This window comes from Panulirus ornatus, chromosome 14 (assembly GCF_036320965.1).
Source record: "Panulirus ornatus isolate Po-2019 chromosome 14, ASM3632096v1, whole genome shotgun sequence".
NCBI classification, from domain to species: Eukaryota; Metazoa; Arthropoda; class Malacostraca; order Decapoda; family Palinuridae; genus Panulirus; species Panulirus ornatus.
This window is the reverse complement of record NC_092237.1, coordinates 15,731,429-15,758,272: the sequence shown is the minus strand read 5'-3', so window position 1 is coordinate 15,758,272 and position 26,844 is coordinate 15,731,429. Positions and strand designations below refer to the sequence as shown.

General features: G+C 40.3%; 1 protein-coding gene across 5 annotated transcripts in view; it reads left to right on the top strand.

The window, feature by feature from the left end:
• LOC139753330 (spermatogenesis-associated protein 20) overlaps positions 1 to 26,844 on the top strand; it is a 119,876-nt gene that overhangs the window by 40,073 nt on the left and 52,959 nt on the right. For all 5 annotated transcript variants that reach the window (XM_071669669.1, XM_071669668.1, XM_071669671.1 and 2 more), the window contains 4 exons: positions 226 to 308; positions 7,675 to 7,843; positions 12,671 to 12,880; positions 21,497 to 21,689. In XM_071669669.1, coding sequence (XP_071525770.1) covers positions 226 to 308; positions 7,675 to 7,843; positions 12,671 to 12,880; positions 21,497 to 21,689 — 655 coding nt within the window. The remainder of the gene's footprint in view (positions 1 to 225; positions 309 to 7,674; positions 7,844 to 12,670; positions 12,881 to 21,496; positions 21,690 to 26,844) is intronic.

Here is a 26,844-nt window from a genome sequence, read left to right as displayed (position 1 = left end):
TAAAGAAAAAATACCATCAAGTATGATGAAAATCAGTAATACGTGCAGATAGTACTTGAGAGGCAGGGAAATACACATAGATGAATGTGGGTATAATCACCCCAAAATATGTATGCAAGCACTGCTGTTGGAACCTTGATGCCAAAGGATGTTATGATAAGGAAGAATGTTGAGTATGCTACCTAGAAGATAACAACCAACATGACAACTATTGTCTTTTTTCAGCGTGGTTTAGATATGGCACTTCATACACTGACAAAAATGGACCAAGGAGGAATTCATGACCATGTAGCTCAAGGCTTTGCCAGGTAATTGTGAGAATGTATTCTCTGTATTGAAATGGAATAAGGATACTGAAAGGAAAAGTTATCTAATTTATTTTTTATCATAGTATGCAAAGTATTTAAGGCTTCCTGAAAATTTAATACCTGTTCCATTTTTATTGCTGTTTATTTTTCCAACCCAGAGATAGGGAAGGCAGAATGTATTGCATTTGTATGTGTACCATGGTGATCACCTTGTATGATAACTGTATATATTCCTGAATCATGGTGAGGCATTTCTACATTCATGGGGCCCCTTCTCTTGGATTTTCTGTGTTATCTCTTAACTTATGTTAGCTTATATGTTTTTGTCACTTAGCTTATAGCATTCATCCATTACTCTGATATGATAAAAGTACATCTTTTCTAATCAATTTCTTTCTCTTTTTTATTGCTTTGTTGGTCTGTCTCTGAATCTTTAAAGGAATGTTCACAAGTAGTATCATGAAACTGCTTAAGGAATTAGAATTTGTGATCACACTACCCACTACTCTTTTCACTTCCATTGTAGACAATTGTATGGCCTCTTCCCACTCATTGTAACTCAGTTCTTATAATTTTGGGACCATTAAGTGTATTTTTTGTGACATTAAGAGGGAGTATTGCACTTATGAGGCCTGATTTCTCATTACTGTCATAGATTTTTTTTTACACTTCAAATGACTCTTCATTTATCTTTTTCCCAGTTGTTTGCCACCATTGAAATATTTCTCTCCTCATTGGTCTGTTTCATAAGCCTGATAGATTCTTGAGTGTATCCTTTGAAAATTTTGGATTTGGACCTTCTGATTCAAAGTGGTTCCACTGAGAAAGCATTGGCCTTCCACCTTTTGTTGACCATTTAATCATAGTAGTGACAGCTCACTCATTGCAGGCCTTCCTACCTTTAACTAGTAAGAGACCACCACAGAGATGACATTAGTGACCCACTCATCTTCAGCCTCTAGTAGCATAGAATTCTCTGGGATTGTGTAATAATAGGAAGTCTGATACCAGTTTGTTTTTTTCCATCCCACTGATCAGTATCCGCTCTTTTATGGATATATTTGTGTATTAGTTTAAATTTTAGGGAGAATAAAAAGGTGTTTTGGAAGGAGGTAATAAAGTGCATAAGACAAGGGAACAATTAGGAACATTAGTGAAGGGGGCTAATGGGGAGGTGATAACAAGTAGTGGTGATGTGAGAAGGAGATGGAGTGAGTATTTTGAAGGTTTGTTGAATGTGTTTGATGATAGAGTGGCAGATATAAGGTGTTTTGGTCGAGGTGGTTTGCAAAATGAGAAGGTTAGGGAGAATGATTTGGTAAACAGAGAAGAGGTTGTAAAAGCTTTGCGGAAGATGAAAGCTGGCAAGGCAGCAAGTTTGGATGGTATTGCCGTGGAATTTATTAAAAAAGGGGGTAACTGTACTGTTGACTAATTGGTAAGGTTAATGTATGTATGACTCATGGTGAGGTGCCTGAGGATTGGCGGAATGCTTGCATAGTGGGATTGTACAAAGGCAAAGGGGATAAAAGTGAGTGCTCAAATTACAGAGGTGTAGGTTTGTTGAGTATTCCTGGAAAATTATATGGGAGGGTATCGATTGAGAGGGTAAAGGCATGTACAGAGCATCAGATTGGGGAAGAGCAGTGTGGTTTCAGAAGTGGTTGAGGATGTGTGGATCAGGTGTTTGCTTTGAAGAATTTATGTGAGAAATACTAAGAAAAGCAAATGGATATGTATGTAGCATTTATGGATCTGGAGAAGGCATATGATAGAGTTGATAGAGATGCTCTTTGGAAGGTATTATGATTGTATGGTGTGGGAGGCAAGTTGTTAGAAGCAGTGAAAAGTTTTTATCGGGGATGTAAAGCATGTGTACGAGTAGGAAGAGAGGAAAGTGATTGGTTCTCAGTGAATATTGGTTTGCGGCAGGGGTGTGTGATGTCTCCATGGTTGTTTAATTTGTTTATGGATGGGGTTGTTAGGGAGGTGAATGCAAGAGTTTTGGAAAGAGGGGCAAGTATGTTGTCTACTGTGGATAGGAGAGCTTAGGAAGTGAGTCAGTTGTTTTTCGCTGATGATACAGCGCTGGTGGCTGATTCATGTGAGAAATTGCAGAAGCTGGTGACTGAGTTTGGTAAAGTGTGTGAAAGAAGAAATCTTAGACTAAATGTGAATAAGAGCAAGGCTATTAAGTACAGTAGGGTTGAGAGACAAGTTAATTGGGAGGTAAGTTTGAATGGAGAAAAACTGGAGGAAGTGAAGTGTTTTAGATATCTGGGAGTGGATTTGGCAGCGGATGAAACCATGGAAGCAGAAGTGAATCATGGGAAGGGAGAGGGGGCAAAAGTTCTGGGAGCATTGAAAAATGTGTGGAAGTCGAGAATGTTATCTTGGTTCCAACAATCTTAGATGATTGCGAGACATGGGCTATAGATAGAGTTGTGCAGAGGAGGGTGGATATGCTGGAAATGAGATGTTTGAGGACAATATGTGGTGTGAGCTGGTTTGATCGAGTAAGTAATGAAAGGGTAAGAGAGATGTGTGGTAATAAAAAGAGCGTGGTTGAGAGAGCAGAAAAGGGTTTTTTGAAATGATTTGATGACATGGAGAGAATGAGTGAGGAAAGATTAACAAAGAGGATATATGTGTCAGAGGTGGAGGGAACGAGGAGAAGTGGGAGACCAAATTGGAGGTGGAAAGATGGAGTGAAAATGATTTTGAGTGATCGGGGCCTGAACATGCAGGAGGGTGAAAGGCGTGCAAGGAATAGAGTGAATTGGAATGATGTGGTATACCGGGGTCGACGTGCTGTCAATGGATTGAACCAGGGCATGTGAAGCGTCTGGGGTAAACCATGGAAAGTTTTGTGGAGCTTGGATGTGGAAAGGAAGCTGTGGTTTTGGTGCATTGTACATGACAGCTAGAGACTGAGTGTGAACGAATGTGGCCTTTGTTGTCTTTTCCTAGTGCTACCTCGCGCACATGTGAGGGGAGGGGATTGTCATTTCATGTGTGGCGGGGTGGCGACAGAAATGAATAAGGGCAGACAGTGTGACTTATGTACATGTGTATATACGTACATGTCTGTGTGTGTATATGTATGTATACGTTGAGATGTTTAGGTATGTATATGTGCGTGTGGTCATGTATGTATATACATGTGTATGTGGGTGGGTTGGGCCATTCTTTTGTCTGTTTCCTTGCGCTACTTTGCTAATGTGGGAGACAGCAACAAAGTATTATGGATAGACAAATGAATATAGTTTATTTAGAGGTTGTTTTACTCTATATGTGCTTTAGTCATTGTTTTAGGATACAGCTAGTTTTTGATTCAAGAAAACACAGTTAATGGAAGTTTGAAAGTAAAGAAATTAATGATATGAAATAGAAATAGTGTAGTGGAACCAAAGGCACATTGATATTAGAGGATTCCTGATGCTAGGCATGTAAGTAAAAACAGCTTTAAAGAACTAGCTATCTAATTTTGATTGTCTCTCATTTCCCACCATTGAAATTCTGAACAAAACAGCTCAACCTCACAATAAGATAAACATTTTGGTCATTACCATATCCTCTTTTTAGCCTAGAAACCCTCATAATGAACATATTTGCTTCTCAGAAGCTGGGAGTATTGTGTAGGTGTTATAATTATTTTTCTTGTAAGCAGCTGCTGCAAATCATATTTGCCTCAGTATGGATTACTGCTTGCATTTTTAGGATGGCACTTTTTCAACTTAGCCAGAGTGGAATCAGAAGCAGTTGTGTCACTAACTTTCAAGCTATTACCTCTTTTCAGCCATCCTTCTCTGTCAGCAGTGATGTTGCTGATGTCAAAATCACTACGGCTTGAAGCCATGGCATTTGATTAGCTGCTGCTTCCCCTAGTTCTGTGATGAGACAAGCTAAATGAGAATTGACTTTTATAATACTCCTTTCTTTCCTTAAACAGCATAGCTGTGGAATTCTTTTCCTTCTTTTGTCATACCTATTTAACCTCAACTTTAAAGATTCATATTACAAACAACTAAGAAGCTGTAGTTCATCTTATCATTCTTTTCCTCCTTTTTTTTTTTTTTTTTTCATACTATTCGCCATTTCCCGCGGTAGCGAGGTAGCTTTAGGAACAGAGGACTGAGCCTTTGAGGGAAATCCCCACTTGGCCCCCATCTCTGTTCCTTCCTTTGGAAAATCAAAAATGAGAGGGGAGGATTTCCAGCCCCCCGCTCCCTTCCCTTTTAGTCGCCTTTTACGACACGCAGGGAATACATGGGAAGTATTCTTTCTCCCCTATCCTCCTACTTTATCTTTATTGTCATATGAAATGGCATTGGTTATTTTTTTTTTTTTTTTTATCCATGCCAAGTGGGTTATGAGAAAACAGATGGCATGTAGGTGTGAAATATTTTCTAAAGATGGATGGAAATCTGTAGTAACTCTAGGTTCTGGTATGCGTTTTGCTTCTCTTGAATTGTTTTCTTCACATCATTTTGTAACTGCTGCTCCCACATACAGAAACGAAGGAGATTTTGTCTTTCTTTAGGAGTGTTTATTTTTTATGGTAGCCTTATGTACAATCTTGTCCAAATTCTTGAATACGCTAAGGAGAAATTTACTGATATCTTAGTCAAAATACCCACTATGTGCAATTGCATACTCAATGATTGAAACAGCATCTTTTACAAGTCATGGTCCTATGAGAATCTTGCCAGTGCTTTTTCTTTGAAATTCAGATGTATACTAAGATAAAGCTTCTGTAGATAAAATTGTATCATATTTATAACTTTTTTCTGAAGAACAGTAGCAGGCCCACATGGATTATTCTATTGTTTACCTAGCATCTGATAAGATATGATGAAACTTTAGAATTTATTTTACTTCAAAAATCACTTTGAATTATGTTATTTATAATTTGTTTATGGATGGGGTTGTTAGGGAGGTGAATGCAAGAGTTTTGGAAAGAGGGGCAAGTATAAAGTCTGTTGGGGATGAGAGAGCTTGGGAAGTGAGTCAGTTGTTGTTCGCTGATGATACAGCGCTGGTGGCTGATTCATGTGAGAAACTGCAGAAGCTGGTGACTGAGTTTGATAAAGTGTGTGAAAGAAGAAAGTTAAGAGTAAGTGTGAATAAGAGCAAGGTTATTAGGTACAGTAGGGTTGAGGGTCAAGTCAATTGGGAGGTAAGTTTGAATGGAGAAAAACTGGAGGAAGTAAAGTGTTTTAGATATCTTGGAGTGGATCTGGCAGCAGATGGAACCATGGAAGCGGAAGTGGATCATAGGGTGGGGGAGGGGGCGAAAATTCAGGGAGCCTTGAAGAATGTGTGGAAGTCGAGAACATTATCTCAGAAAGCAAAAATGGGTATGTTTGAAGGAATAGTGGTTCCAACAATGTTGTATGGTTGCGAGGTGTGGGCTATGGATAGAGTTGTGCGCAGGAGGATGGATGTGCTGGAAATGAGATGTTTGAGGACAATGTGTGGTGTGAGGTGGTTTGATCGAGTAAGTAACGTAAGGGTAAGAGATATGTGTGGAAATAAAAAGAGCGTGGTTGAGAGAGCAGAAGAGGGTGTTTTGAAATGGTTTGGGCACATGGAGAGAATGAGTGAGGAAAGATTGACCAAGAGGATATATGTGTCGGATTTGGAGGGAACGAGGAGAAGTGGGAGACCAAATTGGAGGTGGAAAGATGGAGTGAAAAAGATTTTGTGTGATCGGGGCCTGAACATGCAGGAGGGTGAAAGGAGGGCAAGGAATAGAGTGAATTGGATCGATGTGGTATACCGGGGTCGACGTGCTGTCAGTGGGTTGAATCAGGGCATGTGAAGCGTCTGGGGTAAACCATGGAAAGCTGTGTAGGTATGTATATTTGCGTGTGTGGACGTATGTATATACATGTGTATGGGGGTGGGTTGGGCCATTTCTTTCGTCTGTTTCCTTGCGCTACCTCGCAAACGCAGGAGACAGCGACAAAGCAAAAAAAAAAAAAAAAAAAATTTGTGCTTTATGTATAATCATTGTAATATTGTGTATGTAATCTACCAGCATTCTGTCCACAAATATACATTCTCTTCTTGTCATACATAACAACATCACTGAACTTGCACAGCTCATTCTTCATAACTAGATTCTCCTGTGGTGAGTACTATGCGCTAGCCCTGCCTTCTGGCAAAATGTTAGGAACAGTAGATAGAAGTGGTAGGTAGGAACATTTAGTCTGGAGCATTAGTCAATAGGAATTTTAGGTAGAAGCCTTGCAAACTTTGTGTTAGATTGCCCTCTGCCAGTGTCCCGTTAAAGGTGAAGCACTAAAGGCTGAGAAGCGTCACTGGAGTTCCCTAGTTATGGAGACTCTATTGCCATGGCCACCCACTTGAGGGAGTTCTAGTTGGAACATGCATCAGAGATGTAGATAAATAGATAGCATCGTGTTAAGTATGTGGAGTAGGCTGTCAAAACTTTGACACATAGTACTTAGTGTCATATAAGTGTGGACTTGCACGTTCTTAACACCAGCCTGTCTTACACAGATGACTTGCAGGATCTTAATATCTTGAAAGTTTTGAAGATGTAGGTGAAATATGATTTGTTATAGTACAGTGCTTTGTGGCATTTTAATATGCACCTTTGTATTTTAAGTGTGCTCTATCTTAGAATACAGCACAATGACCCATTGAGATCTTGTTTACTAGCACTTATACTTTATCATGCGATGCATTTGGGAACTTTTTTAACCAGCAGAATTAAGCTTCAAGATTATTTACATTAAAGATGGTTGCTCAAATTTTACAATTTCTATTCATTTGTTTGTCAGTTCCTCTTAAAAGTAGAGATATTATCATCCTCTCAGTGACATATTCTACCTGTATACAGCTTTTGCCTTTGAACATAGGAAGTGACTCATGTAAATTAGTTAGATATTTATTTATAATTAACCCAAAACCTATTTCTGTGAAAGAATTCTGCTGCTACCCAGGACTTTTTTAAAGGCTCCTATGGCCCAAGACTGCCCTACTTCTTGTAGCAGGGAAATGCAGACATTTTTGGAGTAAGAAGTTCTTTGAGATTGTACTCCTTTGCCTTGCCAAAGGTGACTATTCACTCATGGTGTAACCAAGAGCAGGCAGAATCCAATGACACTGATTGGTTAGATAAACAGTATGTGTTGGTAGCCAGATAGATAGATAGACATGATAATGTTAATAGACAATACTCTGTTAAATAGCTAAATTATTCTTGTGAAAAAGTAGACAGATTGCTTCCCATGGCCTACCTGCAGAAAACATATGCAGATGCTTCAAAATTACTTTTATTTCTGATTATGTCATATGAATATTACATTTTGGAAGTATACTGTTTTTTTCAAAGGTACTCAACGGATGAAAGATGGCATGTTCCCCACTTTGAGAAGATGCTTTATGACCAAGCCCAGCTGACTATCTCATATCTTGATGCATATATTGCAACTGGCAAAAACAGATTTGCTGATGTAGTAAGGGACATCCTAACATATGTGATGAGGGATCTGAGTCACCCAGTAAGTAAAAATTTTGAAATTACTTTAGATTTTAGATATTGCATGAGTGTTTTATCATTAACTTTAACATATAACACTGTCCTTTAGCTGCTTTCTTACATTACTGTTTGAATCATTTGCTGTGGTGGTCTTTGATAATTAGTTGTATTTTGAATTAGTGAATCATTAAAAGAATCTGATATGAATTCTCTTTAATGCTTAGTGTTCCAATTGGATGTTCTTGTGCACAAAACATGATATAGGTAGCCATGAAAATTGCAGTAAAGCACACATTCTCAGTCTCATTCCCTTTTCACCAATAGGCTTATCTATATATTTGTATTAACCATGTATGCCCAGTTATTAATTCTTTCACGTGCTTTACTCAGTCTTCTTTTATCTCAAAGTACTGTACAGCCTTCAACCTTTTAACCATTTTTACGCATTTTGATGTGATATCCATGTGTAATGTATATCTCAATGCGTCACTCTTGACCCTAAACATTTTGCATCCTGTTTCTAGTGAATTTCTTCTGTTTATGTGCTGCTGACCATCTAACTTTCCCACATGCCTTTCACAGAAGTAAACATTTAAACACTGAAGCTCATCTTTTTTTATAAACTTATTTTCTTATGAACTAAAATCAGTTAGTAAGCAATGGAAAGAAGGCCTTACTCTCTTTACCAGTGGTATGCCAGATCCAAATGACAACTATCCCTGAGGACAGAACCACCATGCAGAGATCCCTGCACACCACCTCATCCTTACAGGGAACAGAGCTTGTGTCAAAAGCTCACATCCAGATTAAGCAAAAGTAACCAACCATTTTGCTTTCTCCAACCACCTTAGTAACAGTTTATGGCTTGTGTTTTTGTTTCATGCCTTTTATTCACCATCTGTGACTGTAGTTAGGTCTTTTCTTAAGTACTGCAATTTTTCATCATTGCTTACCTTTTGTAATGGGGGTAGGGGACATGGTGTTTAAATATTAAAGATGCATGTGGTCCAACCCTTTCTTTTTCTTCTTTTGCAGACCATATGCATTTATTATAGTGAAATAATTCTCTGTTATGTCCTTGGGAGTCATTCGTCCAAAAGAGCATGTCTTTAGTTTCTTTTGTATTTCTTTGCCTTTTATGCAGTCATCGGGTGTGATTGCAGAGCCATATTTGGACAGCTATGGGAACCTAACCACAGCAGTGACTTTGCTTTGGCAGGACTTTTTTTTCTTTTTATTCATAAAAGTTTAGCTTGTCCTCTGTGTAGCAGATTATTTGAATATATCTTTCAGGACACTTCTCTTTGGTAAGACTTTGATAGACCCTAGCATTTTGGAAATGGCTTAATGGACCTTGAGGGACTTACTGGTCTAAGTTTGGGATCTAATGGAAATGTACATGAAAATCTTGTGAATCACAGTTTTTGTCCAGCACAGTTGATAGACTAAGTTTGGGATGTAATGGAACTGTCCATTAGTTTCAAATCTTGGTCATGGACACTGGGCATTAAAAGGACATATGAGAGCCTGTTGCACTTCACTTCAGTGCACTTTTTCTTTGTCACTGACATACAATAATCTCTCTGCACACATAATTGTAGTTTTATACTGACCCACAGTGATTTAATGAATAGATATTGTTTTTTAACCTTTACTCCTACAAAGATAATTCATGGAGAAATTTCAAGATAAGATACAGTTTTGTTTAGTCATTGTCTGCCAGTCTAAGTGTGTGCTTAGTTAACACAAACAAACTCATAGCCCATGTTTCCACACAATTGAAGTGTATTTTTTGGTACAGAAGCCCGTCTTTTTGTAATTAATCATGGCAGATAAGAGTTGCACATGCTAAGTGATCCAGCTGAAAAACTGAAAAGAATTGAGCTTCATGAGCATTGGTAGTGTACTTTGCACCTCATGCATGCCCTGTTTCTGACTTAGAAGATTCAGGTGACTCCAGGTGAACCTGGAGCATTTTTCTCTTGATTTAGCAATCTGCTTCTCTCTGAACATCCTCAGCCATAAGATGGGGGTGGGAATGTAACCGATATCAGTAGTTATCATTGAGGGAATAAAGTAAATTTCCACTATACTTGTTAGTATTTCATAATGTTTCTTGAAATCATCAGGATGTAGTTAAGTTTGGCTTCTAACAAAGCACACTGCCCCCAACTTAGTCGGTTGGAGTGGGGTTTACTGTTTCTGACTTAGAAGATTCAGGTGACTCCAGGTGAACCTGGAGCATTTTTCTCTTGATTTAGCAATCTGCTTCTCTCTGAACATCCTCAGCCATAAGATGGGGGTGGGAATGTAACCGATATCAGTAGTTATCATTGAGGGAATAAAGTAAATTTCCACTATACTTGTTAGTATTTCATAATGTTTCTTGAAATCATCAGGATGTAGTTAAGTTTGGCTTCTAACAAAGCACACTGCCCCCAACTTAGTCGGTTGGAGTGGGGTTTACTGTACAATTTTGCCATAAGTTATGAAGTGTGTTGCAGGAAAGGAACAGTTAGTCATTGTTCTGGTGGACATTCTCTCTCTCTCTCTCTCTCTCTCTCTCTCTCTCTCTCTCTCTCTCTCTCTCTCTCTCTCTCTCTCTCTCTCTCTCTCTCTCTCTCTCTCTCTCTCTCTCTCTCTCTCTCTCTCTCTCTCTCTCTCTCTCTCTCTCTCTCTCTCTCTCTCTCTCTCTCTCTCTCTCTCTCTCTCTCTCTCTCTCTCTCTCTCTCTCTCTCTCTCTCTCTCTCTCCTCTCTCTCTCTCTCTCTCTCTCTCTCTCTCTCTCTCTCTCTCTCTCTCTCTCTCTCTCTCTCTCTCTCTCTCTCTCTCTCTCTCTCTCTCTCTCTCTCTCTCTCTCTCTCTCTCTCTCTCTCTCTCTCTCTCTCTCTCTCTCTCTCTCTCTCTCTCTCTCTCTCTCTCTCTCTCTCTCTCTCTCTCTCTCTCTCTCTCTCTCTCTCTCTCTCTCTCTCTCTCTCTCTCTCTCTCTCTCTCTCTCTCTCTCTCTCTCTCTCTCTCTCTCTCTCTCTCTCTCTCTCTCTCTCTCTCTCTCTCTCTCTCTCTCTCTCTCTCTCTCTCTCTCTCTCTCTCTCTCTCTCTCTCTCTCTCTCTCTCTCTCTCTCTCTCTCTCTCTCTCTCTCTCTCTCTCTCTCTCTCTCTCTCTCTCTCTTGAAATATGTAGAATGAACAGGGTCTAATCTGTTATAATGTAGAAGCTTGTATATCTCGATTGATTATGCTCCGAATGAATAGAAAAAAAAAAAGAAAATACAGTAGAAGATTGCACAAAGTAAGAATGGTGAAATACTTTACTGTAGTTTACCTGAAAAGAAAATTTTTAAACTTTTTCTTTTTGCTCTTTCTGCTATGTTGATGCCAATGCTGAATTGATGATGCTGGAGAATGATAGAAGGTCCTGCCACTGGTTCGTATGTACCTGCAACAGGATAGTGGATGATTACTTGCTGTCTATTGGCTCCTACCAGAATCCTTTATCACCACTAATGGCATTTTTTTTTTTTTTGCACTAATACAGCACAGTATAGGACAAAGCCAGTACAGGGGAGATATACAGTACAAGCTCATGTTACAGGAGATCTAAATAACAGTTCTCAGTACAGTATATTTCTCAGCAAACATACTAAGCTTTTTCACATTATATTATTTATTTATATTTTATTATACTTTGTCGCTGTCTCCCGCGTTTGCGAGGTAGCGCAAGGAAACAGACGAAAGAAATGGCCCAACCCCCCCCATACACATGTATATACATACGTCCACACACGCAAATATACATACCTACACAGCTTTCCATGGCTTACCCCAGACGCTTCACATGCCTTGATTCAATCCACTGACAGCACGTCAACCCCGGTATACCACATCGCTCCAATTCACTCTATTCCTTGCCCTCCTTTCACCCTCCTGCATGTTCAGGCCCCGATCACACAAAATCTTTTTCACTCCATCTTTCCACCTTCAATTTGGTCTCCCTCTTCTCCTTGTTCCCTCCACCTCCGACACATATATCCTCTTGGTCAATCTTTCCTCACTCATCCTCTCCATGTGCCCAAACCACTTCAAAACACCCTCTTCTGCTCTCTCAACCACGCTCTTTTTATTTCCACACATCTCTCTTACCCTTACGTTACTCACTCGATCAAACCACCTCACACCACACATTGTCCTCAAACATCTCATTTCCAGCACATCCATCCTCCTGCGCACAACTCTATCCATAGCCCACGCCTCGCAACCATACAACATTGTTGGAACCACTATTCCTTCAAACATACCCATTTTTGCTTTCCGAGATAATGTTCTCGACTTCCACACATTCTTCAAGGCCCCCAGAATTTTCGCCCCCTCCCCCACCCTATGATCCACTTCCGCTTCCATGGTTCCATCCGCTGCCAGATCCACTCCCAGATATCTAAAACACTTCACTTCCTCCAGTTTTTCTCCATTCAAACTCACCTCACATTATATACAAAACATTAAAGGAACTGCTCAATAGCAAGACTTTAGTTACAATAAAGTACAAGCTGTATACAGAGTTTTGTATGTAAATCAACAAAAAGCTTCAGCACAAATGAAAGATATCCTGACACAGTGAGATATGTTGCTGAACTGAAGAGATGCTACTGCATCTCATGGGTATGCCGCAGCTCCAGCCAATTGCAATTCACTGTCTGCTCATTTTTTGGTTATAAGCTGCAGTAGTTAAATCCAGTGTGGCAAAATATCTTGAACCATCTGATATGTTTTTTTGTATTTATATATTTTGTACGTAGAAGTGCATTTAATAGTCAGGATAGAAATGAACATCATTTATATTTTTTTTATTCCAGAGTGGAGGCTTTTACAGTGCAGAGGATGCAGACTCTTTTCCAACTGCTGATGCTAAAGAAAAACGTGAAGGAGCCTTTTGTGTTTGGACATATGAAGAAATTACCCAATTGTTATCTGAACAGGTGAAGAGTGGTCATGAGGCAACCCTTGCTAAACTTTTCTGCCACCATTATTCTGTCGTAGAGGGTGGCAATGTTAACCCTTATCAGGTATGATATTTCTGTAGATTTAAAAGTAGAGGACATACAATTTTTTTTTGCTGTTTTGGCTTCCCTAGCCTTAAACAAACTGAGTATCTATGAATTCGCAGATAAGCCAATTATTGTCTTTTTTCTCCAAAATCAGTTGGTAAGTAAACGTAAATCACACTTGAACATTTGAGCACAAATGTTATGCACACCTTTCACTTTGTTCTGGGCATTACATTGGATAATGATAAGCATGGCATGCTAGTTATTAGATGGTGCTTGTTGCTGGTTAGAATGACTGTGGAAAACTATCTAGCAAAAGGTAAGAATCTGTTTGCAGCTTTTATTGATGTGGAGAAAGCGTATGACAGAGTTGAGTGGAGTGCCTTTTGGGATGTGTTTAGGATATATGGGGTAGGGGGATAATTGTTGGTTGTAATGAAAGCCTTCTATAGGGGAGCAAATACACATGAATGAGTGGATGGAGAGTTGAGCAAAAGTTTCGGTATGCATGTGGGTGTGAGACAGGGTTGTATGATGTCACTGTTGCTTTTTAACATATATATATGGATGAAGGAATAGTGGTTCCAAGAATGTTGTATGGATGTTAGGCATGGATGATAGGTAGGGTTGTGTGGAGGAGGGTGGATGTCCTGGAAATGAGATGTTTGAGGACAATATTTGGTGTGAGGTGGTTTGATCAAATAATTAATGAAAGGGTAAGAGAAATGTGTGTTAATAAAAAGAGTGTGGTTGAGAGAGCAGAAGAGGGTGTATTGAAATGGTTTGGTCACATGGAGAGATTGAGTGAGGAAAGATTGACAAAGAGGATATATGTGTCAGAGATGGAGGGAACAAGGAGAAGTGGGAGACCAAATTGGAGGATGAAGGATGGAATGGAAAAGATTTTGAGCGATCAGGGCCTGAACATAAGGAGGTTGAAAGGCATGCAAGGAATAGAGTGAATTGGAATGATGCGGTATACTGGGGTCGACGTGCTGTCAGTGGATTGAAACGGGGCATGTGAAGCGTCTAGGGTAAACCATGAAAATTTTGTGGGGCGTGGATGTGGAAAGAGAGCTTTGGTTTCGGTGCATTACACATGACAGCTAGAGTCTGAGTGTGGATGAATGTGGCCTTTGTTGTCCTTTCCTAGCGCTACCTTGCACGTATAGGGGGAGTGGGGTGTCATTTCAGGTGTGGTGGGGGTGGCAGTGGGAATGGATTAAGGCAACATGTATGAATATGTGCATGTGTATATATGTATATGTCTGATTAGTATGATTATAAGTGAAAGAGAAGAGAGAGGCATTTGGGCGATTTTTGCAGGGGAAAAGTGCAAATGACTGGAAGATGTATAAAAGAAAGAAGCAAGAAGTCAAGAGAAAGGTGCAAGAGGTGAAAAAGAGGACAAATGAGAGTTGGGATGAGAGAGTATCATCAAATTTTGGAGAGAATAAGATTTTTGGAAAGAGGTAAAGTGCATAAGACAAGAGAACAAATGGGAACATCGGTGAAGGGGGCTAATGGGGAGCTAGTAACAAGTAGTGGTGATGTGAGAGGAGATGGAGTGAGTATTTTGAAGGTTTGTTGAATGTGTTACATGATAGAGTGGCAGATATAGGGTGTTTTGGTCAAGGTGGTGTGCAAAGTGATAGAGTGGCAGATATAAGGTGTTTTGGCCAAGGTGGTGTGCAGAGTGAGAAGGTCAGGGAAAATGGTTTGGTAAACAGAGAAGAGGTAGTGAAAGCTTTGCGGAAGATGAAAGCCAGCAAGGCGGTAGGTTTGGATGGTATTGTAGTAGAATTTATTAAAAAGGGGGGGCGACTGTGTTGTTGACTGGTTGTTGAGGATATTCACTGTATGTATGGCTCATGGTGAAGTGCCTGAAGATTGGCAGAATGCATGCGTAGTGCCATTGTACAAAGGCAAAGGAGATAAAGGTGAGTGTTCAAATTACAGAGGTATAAGTTTGTTGAGTATTCCTGGGAAATTGTGTGGGAGGATATTGATTGAGAGGGTGAAGGTATGTACAGAACATCAGATTGGGGAAGAGCAGTGTGGTTTCAGATGTGGTAGAGGATGTGTGGATCAGGTGTTTGCTTTGGAGAATGTATGTGAGAAATACTTAGAAAAACAAATGGATTTGTATGTAGTATTTATGGATCTGGAGAAGGCATATGATAGAGTTGATAGAGATGCTCTGTGGAAGGTAATAAGAGTATATGGTGTGGGAGGCAAGTTGCTGGAAGCAGTGAAAAGTTTTTATTGAGGATGTAAATCATGTGTATGAGTGGGAAGAGAGAAAAGTAATTGGTTCCCAGTGAATGTCGGTTTCCTGCAGGGATGCGTGATGTCTTCATGGTTGTTTAATTGTTTATGGATGGCACTGTTAGGGAGGTGAATGCAAGAGTTCTGGAGAGAGGGGCAAGTATGCAGTCTGTTGTGGATGAGAGGGCTTGGGAAGTGAGTCAGTTGTTGTTCGCTGATGATACAGCGTTGGTGGATTCTTCAGATGAGAAACTGCAGAAGCCGGTCACTGAGTTTGGTAAAGTGTGTGAAAGAAGAGAGCTGAGAGTAAATGTGAATAAGAGCAAGGTTATTAGGTACAGTACAGTTGAAGGACAAGTCAATTGGGAGGTAAGTTTGAATGGAGAAAAACTGGAGGAAGTGAAGTGTTTTAGATATCTGGGAGTGGATTTGGCAGTGGATGGAATCATGGAAGCGGAAGTGAGTCACAGGGTGGGGGAGGGGGCGAAAGTGCTGGTAGCGTTGAAGAATGTGTGGAAGACAAAAACATTATCTCGGAAAGCAAAAATGGGTATGTTTGAAGGAATAGTGGTTCCAACATTGTTATATGGTTGCGAGGCATGGGCTATAGATAGGGTTGTTCGGAGGAGGGTGGATGTGTTGGAAATGAGATATTTGAGGACAATATGTGGTGTGAGGTGGTTTGATCGAGTAAGTAATGAAAGGGTTAGAGAGATGTATGGTAGTAAAAAGAGTGTGGTTGAGAGAGCAGAAGAGGGTGTGTTGAAATGGTTTGGTCACATGCAGAGAATGAGTGAGGAAAGATTGACAAAGAGGATATATGTGTATGAGGTGGAGGGAAGGAGAAGTAGGAGACCAAATTGGAGGTGGAAGGATGGAGTGAAAAAGATTTTGAGTGATCGGGACCTGAACATGCAGAAGGGTGAAAGGCGTTCAAGGAATAGAGTGAGTTGGAACAACGTGGTATACTGGGGTGGATGTGCTGTCAATGTATTGAACCAGGGCATGTGAAGCGTCTGGGGTAAACCATGGAAAGTTTTGTGGGGCCTGGATGTGGAAAGGGAGCTGTGGTTTCAGTGCATTATACATGACAGCTAGAGACTGAGTGTAGGCAAATGTGGCCTTTGTTGTCTTTTCCTAGCGCTACCTCGCATGCGTGTAGGGGGGAGGGGGTGTATCATTGCATGTGTGGCGGGGTGGCGACAGGAAAGAATAAAGGCAGCAAGTATGAATTATATACCTGTGTGTAATATGTATATGTCTGTGTATGTATATATATGTATACGTTGAAGTGTATAGTATGTATATGCACGTGTGTGGACGTGTATGTATATACATGTGTATGTGGGTGGGTTGGGTCATTCTTTCATCTGTTTTCTTGTGCTACCTTGCTGACGCATGAGACAGCTACAGAGTATAATAAAGAATTAGAAAAAAAGTAGTCTTGTATATATATATGTATGTATACGTTGAAATGTACAGGTATGTATATGTGTGAGTGTGGGCGTTTATGTATATACATGTGTCTGTGGGTGGGTCAGGCCATTCTTTCGTCTGTTTCCTTGCGCTACCTCGCTAATGCGGGAGACAGCGACAAAGTATGATTATAGAAAATAGAAATATTGATGAAATGATTTGAGAATAGGATGGTAGTAAAAGATACCAGGAGAGAAGGAGAATAGAAGATAAGAGAAAACAGGAATATAGTAAAGGAGGCAAGTGTCCTCTAGGAAATATCAAAATAGTTTTCACATATATGGATAGGGATACATTTGGCTCGTTGTTCATATCCTGTATAAGGCCAAAACTAGAGTATGCTTCTCTAGTTTGGTCACTGCATCTAAAGAAGGACTTAAGAGCTAATAGAGAAAGTTGAGAGGAAGACAATAAAGTTGGTATCAGAATTAAGAGATTAAGTTACAGGATCAGGCTAAAAGCTTTAAATTTACCCACCTTAGAAGAGACAGGTGAGGCATGATATGATCACAACTTTTCTTCTAAGTTTTTAAAAAGATTGATGATATGATAGATGTAAGGATATAGCAACCAAAGGACATAACCTGAAATTAAGCAAGAAACTTTTTCAAAGAGATGTAAAGAAATGATTTTATGGATTAAGGTTAATGGATGAAGGGAATAGAAATGTTAATGCAGACAACATGCATAGATAAAAAGAAGCTGTGGGAGGAGAGAATTTTTCAAGAAATGGGGCCCCACAAGTGTAAAACTCCCTCTCCATACAGTACAAATATGTAATTACAAATAGGTAATTGCAAACTATTAAACAGACAGGAATGTTAAGGAATGGTAATTTATAACTGAAGGCATTGTATAGAAATGCTGATGGATTAGTATTTCATGGTAAAGAGCTTGAAATTTTGTGGGATGGGACAGAGTGAAAGACCTCAAAATGATTATTATCTAGACTTAGGATTCTCTTTGAGAGATTTTGGAGTTGATATCATCCCTAATCTGCTACCAGAGTCCCACATTAGGAAAAGAGTAAAAGAGACAAAATAGTTTTGGCAAAATTTCAGGGCAGCTTTCCTATTCAAGGATAAGGAAATGTTTAGCAAGCTGCTCGTATCCTACATAAGGCCAAAACTAGAATGTGCTTCTCAAGTTTGGTCTTTGCACTTAAAGAAGGACAAAGAGCTAATAGATAAGGTCCAAAGGAGGGTGACAAAGGTGGTAACAGAATTAAGAGAGGTAGTTTAGAGGGAAAAGCAAAGAGCTTTATGAAAAAAAATCTGCCCACCTTAAGAGAGAAGAATGAGGGGTAACCAGATCACAGCCTTTAAGTTTTGAAACTGTTCACTGATGTTGACAATGGCCAGTTAGGCGTAGGGATAGAGCAACCAAAGGACTTCACATAAAGATAAGTAAGAAACTTTTTAAAAGTAGATGCAAACAATTACTTTTACAGTAAAAGAGTGGTGGATGAATGACTAAGGACATGGCTAATGCAGACAGCAAACACAAATGAAAGATGTATGATAGTAGAGAAGGTTCAAGAAATAGGGCCCCACAAATGAAAAATTCCCTCTCCATACAGTACAAATAGGTGATCATAGATAGGTAATTATGCAAGAGTCCATATATACATACATACTTACAACATACAAAGCTCCATCAGCCAGGATCGAACCTGGGACCCCTTGTGTAAGAGGCAGGCATGCTAACCGCTAGGCTAAGGGACTGTATTATAGGAAACAACTATTCGAAATACTAAGTACTCGAATACCCTTCGTCTCACTGTGGTGAGCAACGGGGTCTATCGGTTGTTTCCGAACAGAACACATAGCCAGCTGATAGCGTTTTACCGAACCTGACTGTACAACGCGAAGTTATATGAATACGAATAAAGTGTATATGAACGCGCAACTTCATAGAACATACAAAGCTCCATCAGCCAGGATCGAACCTGGGACCCCTTGTGTAAGAGGCAGGCATGCTAACCGCTAGGCTAAGGGACTGTATTATAGGAAACAACTATTCGAAATACTAAGTACTCGAATACCCTTCGTCTCACTGTGGTGAGCAACGGGGTCTACGGTTGTTTCCGAACAGAACACATAGCCAGCTGATAGCGTTTTACCGAACCTGACTGTACAACGCGGAGTTATATGAATACGAATAAAGTGTATATGAACGCGCACCTTCATAGAACATACAAAGCTCCATCAGCCAGGATCGAACCTGGGACCCCTTGTGTAAGAGGCAGGCATGCTAACTGCTAGGCTAAGGGACTGTATTATAGGAAACAACTATTCGAAATACTAAGTACTCGAATACCCTTCGTCTCACTGTGGTGAGCAACGGGGTCTATCAGTTGTTTCCGAACAGAACACATAGCCAGCTGATAGCGTTTTACCGAACCTGACTGTACAACGCGGAGTTATATGAATACGAATAAAGTGTATATGAACGCGCACCTTCATAGAACATACAAAGCTCCATCAGCCAGGATCGAACCTGGGACCCCTTGTGTAAGAGGCAGGCATGCTAACCGCTAGGCTAAGGGACTGTATTATAGGAAACAACTATTCGAAATACTAAGTACTCGAATACCCTTCATCTCACTGTGGTGAGCAACGGGGTCTATCGGTTGTTTCCGAACAGAACACATAGCCAGCTGATAGCGTTTTACCGAGCCTGACTGTACAACGCGGAGTTATATGAATACGAATAAAGTGTATATGAACGCGCACCTTCATAGAACATACAAAGCTCCATCAGCCAGGATCGAACCTGGGACCCCTTGTGTAAGAGGCAGGCATGCTAACCGCTAGGCTAAGGGACTGTATTATAGGAAACAACTATTCGAAATACTAAGTACTCGAATACCCTTCGTCTCACTGTGGTGAGCAACGGGGTCTATCGGTTGTTTCCGAACAGAATACATAGCCAGCTGATAGCGTTTTACCGAACCTGACTGTACAACGTGGAGTTATATGAATACGAATAAAGTGTATATGAACGCGCACCTTCATAGAACATACAAAGCTCCATCAGCCAGGATCGAACCTGGGACCCCTTGTGTAAGAGGCAGGCATGCTAACCGCTAGGCTAAGGGACTGTATTATAGGAAACAACTATTCGAAATACTAAGTCCCTTAGCCTAGCGGTTAGCATGCCTGCCTCTTACACAAGGGGTCCCAGGTTCGATCCTGGCTGATGGAGCTTTGTATGTTGTATGAAGGTGCGCGTTCATATACACTTTATTCGTATTCATATAACTCCGCGTTGTACAGTCAGGTTCGGTAAAACGCTATCAGCTGGCTATGTGTTCTGTTCGGAAACAACCGATAGACCCCGTTGCTCACCACAGTGAGACGAAGGGTATTCGAGTACTTAGTATTTCGAATAGTTGTTTCCTATAATACAGTCCCTTAGCCTAGCGGTTAGCATGCCTGCCTCTTACACAAGGGGTCCCAGGTTCGATCCTGGCTGATGGAGCTTTGTGTTGTATGAAGGTGCGCGTTCATATACACTTTATTCGTATTCATATAACTCCGCGTTGTACAGTCAGGTTCGGTAAAACGCTATCAGCTGGCTATGTGTTCTGTTTGGAAACAACCGATAGACCCCGTTGCTCACCACAGTGAGACGAAGGGTATTCGAGTACTTAGTATTTCGAATAGTTGTTTCCTATAATACAGTCCCTTAGCCTAGCGGTTAGCATGCCTGCCTCTTACACAAGCCAGGTTGGATCCTGGCTGATGGAGCTTTGTATGTTGTATGAAGGTGTGCGTTCATATACACTTTATTCGTATTCATATATACATACATACATTTCTGTGAAATCTGCAATGAAGATGTAAGAAATAGGTACCATTTTGATGGAAATAGAGGTAGAAGGTCAAGAAACAGAGCAGCAAGATTTAGTTCCAGATATCCAAAAAAGAAAAGAGCATGGAGATATATTGCAAAGGAAATGTAGATGACACTGTAGCCAACCAGCATTGAAAAGCTCAAAAGTGTATGAACTAGTATTGTAAGACAAGGAGGAAGTAGTGCTTTAGTGTAAGGGTGGTAGAAGGTTGAAATAGACTCCGTGATGAAACTGTCACTGCTTGCAGTATTACATATCTTTGATAAGTTGCATGGTGGAAAAGAAAATTCAGGACTTGGCGAGATTGAACCCCATAAATGTAGAGTTCGCTCCCTGTTCTTTATGTATAAATAAATACAAATAGGTAATTGCATAAGTTCAACCCCCAATAATTTGATTCTTGGCTAATTCAGACATGAGCATTAGGATAGTTTCTCATGTGCAGTATGATTACTTTTTCTTTTTTATAGTCAATTGTGACCTCATGGCACCATGAGCTAGTAGGCTGTGTATCTCTCATGGTCAAATACTCTGGATCTTTTCCTGTTAACCATTTTATAGATAAATGAATAAGAACATATCGTGTATAACTTCAGTAGTGTCATCTCAGATTTTTTTATTTCTATAGAAAAGATTTATGTAATAATGATTGATATTTCTCTAACCATTATATTTTATATACTTATGCCACTCATGGGATTATTATTTTTCTGCCTTACTCTGTCCACGACTTCACTTGGTTCACCTTTCTGTAATTTTACATTTGATCAAAATCTGCCAACCTGTTTTGTATTTTATAAAATCTTTCATGTGCTCACTCAGTTTGGTTCAGCTTTCTTAGTGATTTTTCCCTAGCTTTTTTTTTCTGTACAAGTGCTTCACTAAATTATATGTTACAAGCTGCAATTTTGCCTTGTCAACTTTCATTAACTTAATAGGTATTTGCTGTTGATTTATGATAACATCTATTCTTTTCATAGATAAGCATTTCAGCCTTCCATACATTTATTTTTTTTTTATCTTCCTGACAGGATCCTCACGATGAACTGAAAGAACAGAATGTTCTTATAGAACATGAGACCATTGAGGAGACTAGCCAAGAATTTGGGTTGAGCCAAGAGGAATGTGAGGCTGCGCTCAACAAAGCTAAGCAGATATTGTACGATGTTAGACAAAAGAGACCTAGACCACACCTTGATGACAAGATGCTTACAGCATGGAATGGTGATCTCTCATCAGTTCACTTTTACATCATTTTATACTGGTTATTTAGGAAGATATTTCTCATATTTTCATTATTTTATTGGGTCAATTTTTATCAGAAACAAAGGTTGGGATTACAACAAGGTGAGTATGTGAGTTTAGAGTGTAAAAAATGAAATGAGGTTATTAGTGAAGAGAGTAAATGAACAGGAAATTAGGACACCTTTCAAATCTTAGTATGAATCCAGGTCATCTCACTCATAAAATTATGTTAATGCCTTTATTTTTGTGTCCCAACCTTGAGCACTAAAGTACTCTCATCACCATCCTTATCATCTGTGATTGTAACTGCAGTTTTACTAATTCTCTCTAATCTTTGATTTATTCCCACCTTATGGTTCACTCATCCCATTCTCAAACTTGTTCCTTCTGGATGAATGCCTGAAGATCCTTATCAGTATAACTTGAAGGTTGTCCAAGTTCATATAGCTTACCAAGACCCAGGAACTTCCCAGCTGTTCTTGCATATAGATTAGCTGAAGGGACGAATTAATAGACTGGTTGCAGCACAGGAAATCCAACTAATAAAGAATTTTAAATCTCTTCCACTTCACATCAGCAAAACATGAAGAATCCTTGTAGGGTCACCAGTATGAATTCCACACCCAGGTCTGAATTTCCTTGGGTGATCATCCATTGCCCAGCTTTGCTCAATGTGATAGGGTAATACAGACAAACACTTAAAGCTAAAAGCTAAAGAAAAAATACTTAATTACAGGGTACTTATATATCCCAATAAATAGATGATTGCTCTGTGAACCAATTAGAAATTATTTTAACTTTAATCCTGCCAAACAGTTCACAGGCTTCACAGGTTGCCAGCAACTTAGGTTAATTGATAAGTAAGGCAGACTTGAGTCTTTGCTGTATCACATACTCTGAACTTTTCTGAAGGGATGATATAACCAGACAGTATGATTTGATTAATGTCACATTCTCCCCTCCCCCCACAATGATATATATTTATTTATTATATTATACTTTGTCGCTGTCTCCCGCGTTTGCGAGGTAGCGCAAGGAAACAGACGAAAGAAATGGCCCAACCCCCCCCCATACACATGTATATACATACGTCCACACACGCAAATATACACACCTACACAGCTTATATATTTTTTATTTTCTTCACCTAATTGCTGTTTTCCACGTCAGTGAGGTAGTGTTAGGAAACAGATGAAGAATGGCCCAACTGCTCATATACACGCACGTGTACATAAACACCCATACACTCACTTATACATACATATGCATGTCATCATGTACACATATACATACATATGCATGTCAATATATACACATATACATACATATACATACACATACACAGACTTATGCATATATACACATGTGCATATTCATACTTGCTTGCCTTCATCCATTCCTGGCAGCACCCCGCCTCACAGAAAACAGCATATTTGCCCCCCACTTCAGCGAGGTAGCACTAGGAAAAACAGACAAAAAAAAAAAAAAGGCACATTTGGTCTCATTCAGTCTCTAGCTGTCATGTATGATGTGGTTTACCCCAGATGTTTCACATTGACAGCACGTTGACCTTGGTATACCACATTGTTCCAATTCACTCTGTTCCTTGCACACATCTTGCCTTCCTGTATGTTCAGGCCCCGATTGCTTAAAATCTTTTTCAATCCATCCTTCCACCCCAATTTGTTCTTGCTTCTCTTTGTTCCCTTCATCTCTGACACATATATCATCTTTGTCTACCTTTTTCACTCATTCTCTCCACGTGTCCAAATAATTTCAGCAACCTTCTGCTCTATGAACCACATTCTTTTTATTTCCTCACATATCTCTTACCCTTTCTTTACTTACTCAATCAAACCACCTCACACCACATATTGTCCTCAGACATTCATTTCCAACTCATCCGTCCTCTTCCGTACAACCCTATCTATAGCTCATGCCTCGCAACCATATAATATTTTTTGGAACTACTGTTCCTTCAAACATACCCATTTTTGCTCTCTGAGATGATGTTCTCTCTTTTCACACATTTTTCTTTACTCCCAGAACCTTTACCCTCTCCCCCCCATGACTCACTTCCATTTCCATGGGTCCATATGCTGGTAAGTCCACTCCCAGATATGTAAAACATTTCACTTCCTCCAATTTTCCTCCATTCAACTCACATCCCAACTAACTTTTCCCTCAAACCTGCTAAACCAGATAACCTTGCTCATATTTTATTTATTCTCAACTTTCTTCTTTCACATTTTTTTCTAAAATCAGTCACCTTTTCCTGCCTCTTCTCACTCCAGTCAGTCACCATTGCTATATCATCGGTGAACATCATTTGACTCACTTCCCAGGCCCTCTTATCCCCAGCAGACTACATACTCACCCCTCTCTCCAAAACTTTTGCATTTACCTCCCTAACCACCCCATCCATAAAGAAATGAAACAACCATGGGGACATCACACACCCATGCCACAGACTGACCTTCACTGGGAACAGATTACTCTCCTCTCTTCCTTCTCATACACATGCCTTACACCCTTGATAAAAGCTTCTCATTGCTTATAGCTGCTTACCTCCCACACCATATACTCTCAAGACCTTCCACAAAGCATCTCTATCAGCCGTGTCATATGCCTTCTCCCATACATGCATACACATCCATCTGTTTTTGTGAGTATTTCTCACACACTTTCTTCTAAGCAGACACCTGATCCACACATCTGCCACTTCTGAAACTACACTACTCCTCCCCAATCCGATGCTTTGTACATTTCTTCACCCTCTCTTTCAGTACCCTCCCTTACAACTTGTATATATATATATATATATTGTACAAAGGCAAAGGGGATAAGAGTGAGTGCTCAAATTACAGAGGTATAAGTTTGTTGAGTATTCCTGGTAAATTATATGGGAGGGTATTGATTGAGAGGGTGAAGGCATGTACAGAGCATCAGATTGGGGAAGAGCAGTGTGGTATCAGAAGTGGTAGAGGATGTGTGGATCAGGTGTTTGCTTTGAAGAATGTATGTGAGAAATACTTAGAAAAGCAAATGGATTTGTATGTAGCATTTATGGATCTGGAGAAGGCATATGATAGAGTTGATAGAGATGCTCTGTGGAAGGTATTAAGAATATATGGTGTGGGAGGAAAGTCGTTAGAAGCAGTGAAAAGTTTTTATCGAGGATGTAAGGCATGTGTACGTGTAGGAGGAGAGGAAAGTGATTGGTTCTCAGTGAATGTAGGTTTGCGGCAGGGGTGTGTGATGTCTCCATGGTTGTTTAATTTGTTTATGGATGGGGTTGTTAGGGAGGTAAATGCAAGAGTTTTGGAAAGAGGGGCAAGTATAAAGTCTGTTGGGGATGAGAGAGCTTGGGAAGTGAGTCAGTTGTTGTTCGCTGATGATACAGCGCTGGTGGCTGATTCATGTGAGAAACTGCAGAAGCTGGTGACTGAGTTTGGTAAAGTGTGTGGAAGAAGAAAGTTAAGAGTAAATGTGAATAAGAGCAAGGTTATTAGGTACAGTAGGGTTGAGGGTCAAGTCAATTGGGAGGTGAGTTTGAATGGAGAAAAACTGGAGGAAGTGAAGTGTTTTAGATATCTGGGAGTGGATCTGGCAGCGGATGGAACCGTGGAAGCGGAAGTGGATCATAGGGTGGGGGAGGGGGCGAAAATTCTGGGGGCCTTGAAGAATGTGTGGAAGTCGAGAACATTATCTCGGAAAGCAAAAATGGGTATGTTTGAAGGAATAGTGGTTCCAACAATGTTGTATGGTTGCGAGGCGTGGGCTATGGATAGAGTTGTGCGCAGGAGGATGGATGTGCTGGAAATGAGATGTTTGAGGACAATGTGTGGTGTGAGGTGGTTTGATCGAGTGAGTAACGTAAGGGTAAGAGAGATGTGTGGAAATAAAAAGAGCGTGGTTGAGAGAGCAGAAGAGGGTGTTTTGAAGTGGTTTGGGCACATGGAGAGAATGAGTGAGGAAAGATTGACCAAGAGGATATATGTGTCGGAGGTGGAGGGAACGAGGAGAAGAGGGAGACCAAATTGGAGGTGGAAAGATGGAGTGAAAAAGATTTTGTGTGATCGGGGCCTGAACATGCAGGAGGGTGAAAGGAGGGCAAGGAATAGAGTGAATTGGAGCGATGTGGTATACTGGGGTTGACGTGCTGTCAGTGGATTGAATCAAGGCATGTGAAGCGTCTGGGGTAAACCATGGAAAGCTGTGTAGGTGTGTATATTTGCGTCTGTGGACGTATGTATATACATGTGTATGGGGGCGGGTTGGGCCATTTCTTTCGTCTGTTTCCTTGCGCTTCCTCGCAAACGTGGGAGACAGCGACAAAGTATAATAAAAAAATATATATATATATAAGTCATTATCTCGGAAAGCAAAAATGGGTATGTTAGAAGGAATAGTGGTTCCAACAATGTTGTATGGTTGCGAGGCGTGGGCTATGGATAGAGTTGTGCGCAGGAGGATGGATGTGCTGGAAATGAGATGTTTGAGGACAATGTGTGGTGTGAGGTGGTTTGATCGAGTAAGTAACGTAAGGGTGAGAGAGATGTGTGGAAATATAAAGAGCGTGGTTGAGAGAGCAGAAGAGGGTGTTTTGAAATGGTTTGGGCACATGGAGAGAATGAGTGAGGAAAGATTGACCAAGAGGATATATGTGTCGGAGGTGGAGGGAACGAGGAGAAGTGGGAGACCAAATTGGAGGTGGAAAGATGGAGTGAAAAAGATTTTGTGTGATCGGGGCCTGAACATGCAGGAGGGTGAAAGGAGGGCAAGGAATAGAGTGAATTGGATCGATGTGGTATACCGGGGTTGACGTGCTGTCAGTGGATTGAATCAGGGCATGTGAAGTGTCTGGGGTAAACCATGGAAAGCTGTGTAGGTATGTATATTTGCGTGTGTGGACGTATGTATATACATGTGTATGGGGGTGGGTTGGGCCATTTCTTTCGTCTGTTTCCTTGCGCTACCTCGCAAACGCGGGAGACAGCGAAAAAAAAAAAGAGAAAAAAATATATATATATTATTGCATAAAACCACGAGGAAAATGAAACACGATGAATTCCCAAGTGCATTCTTGTGTAATAATCACATCTTCAGGGGAGATACAAGAATGAGATAGAAC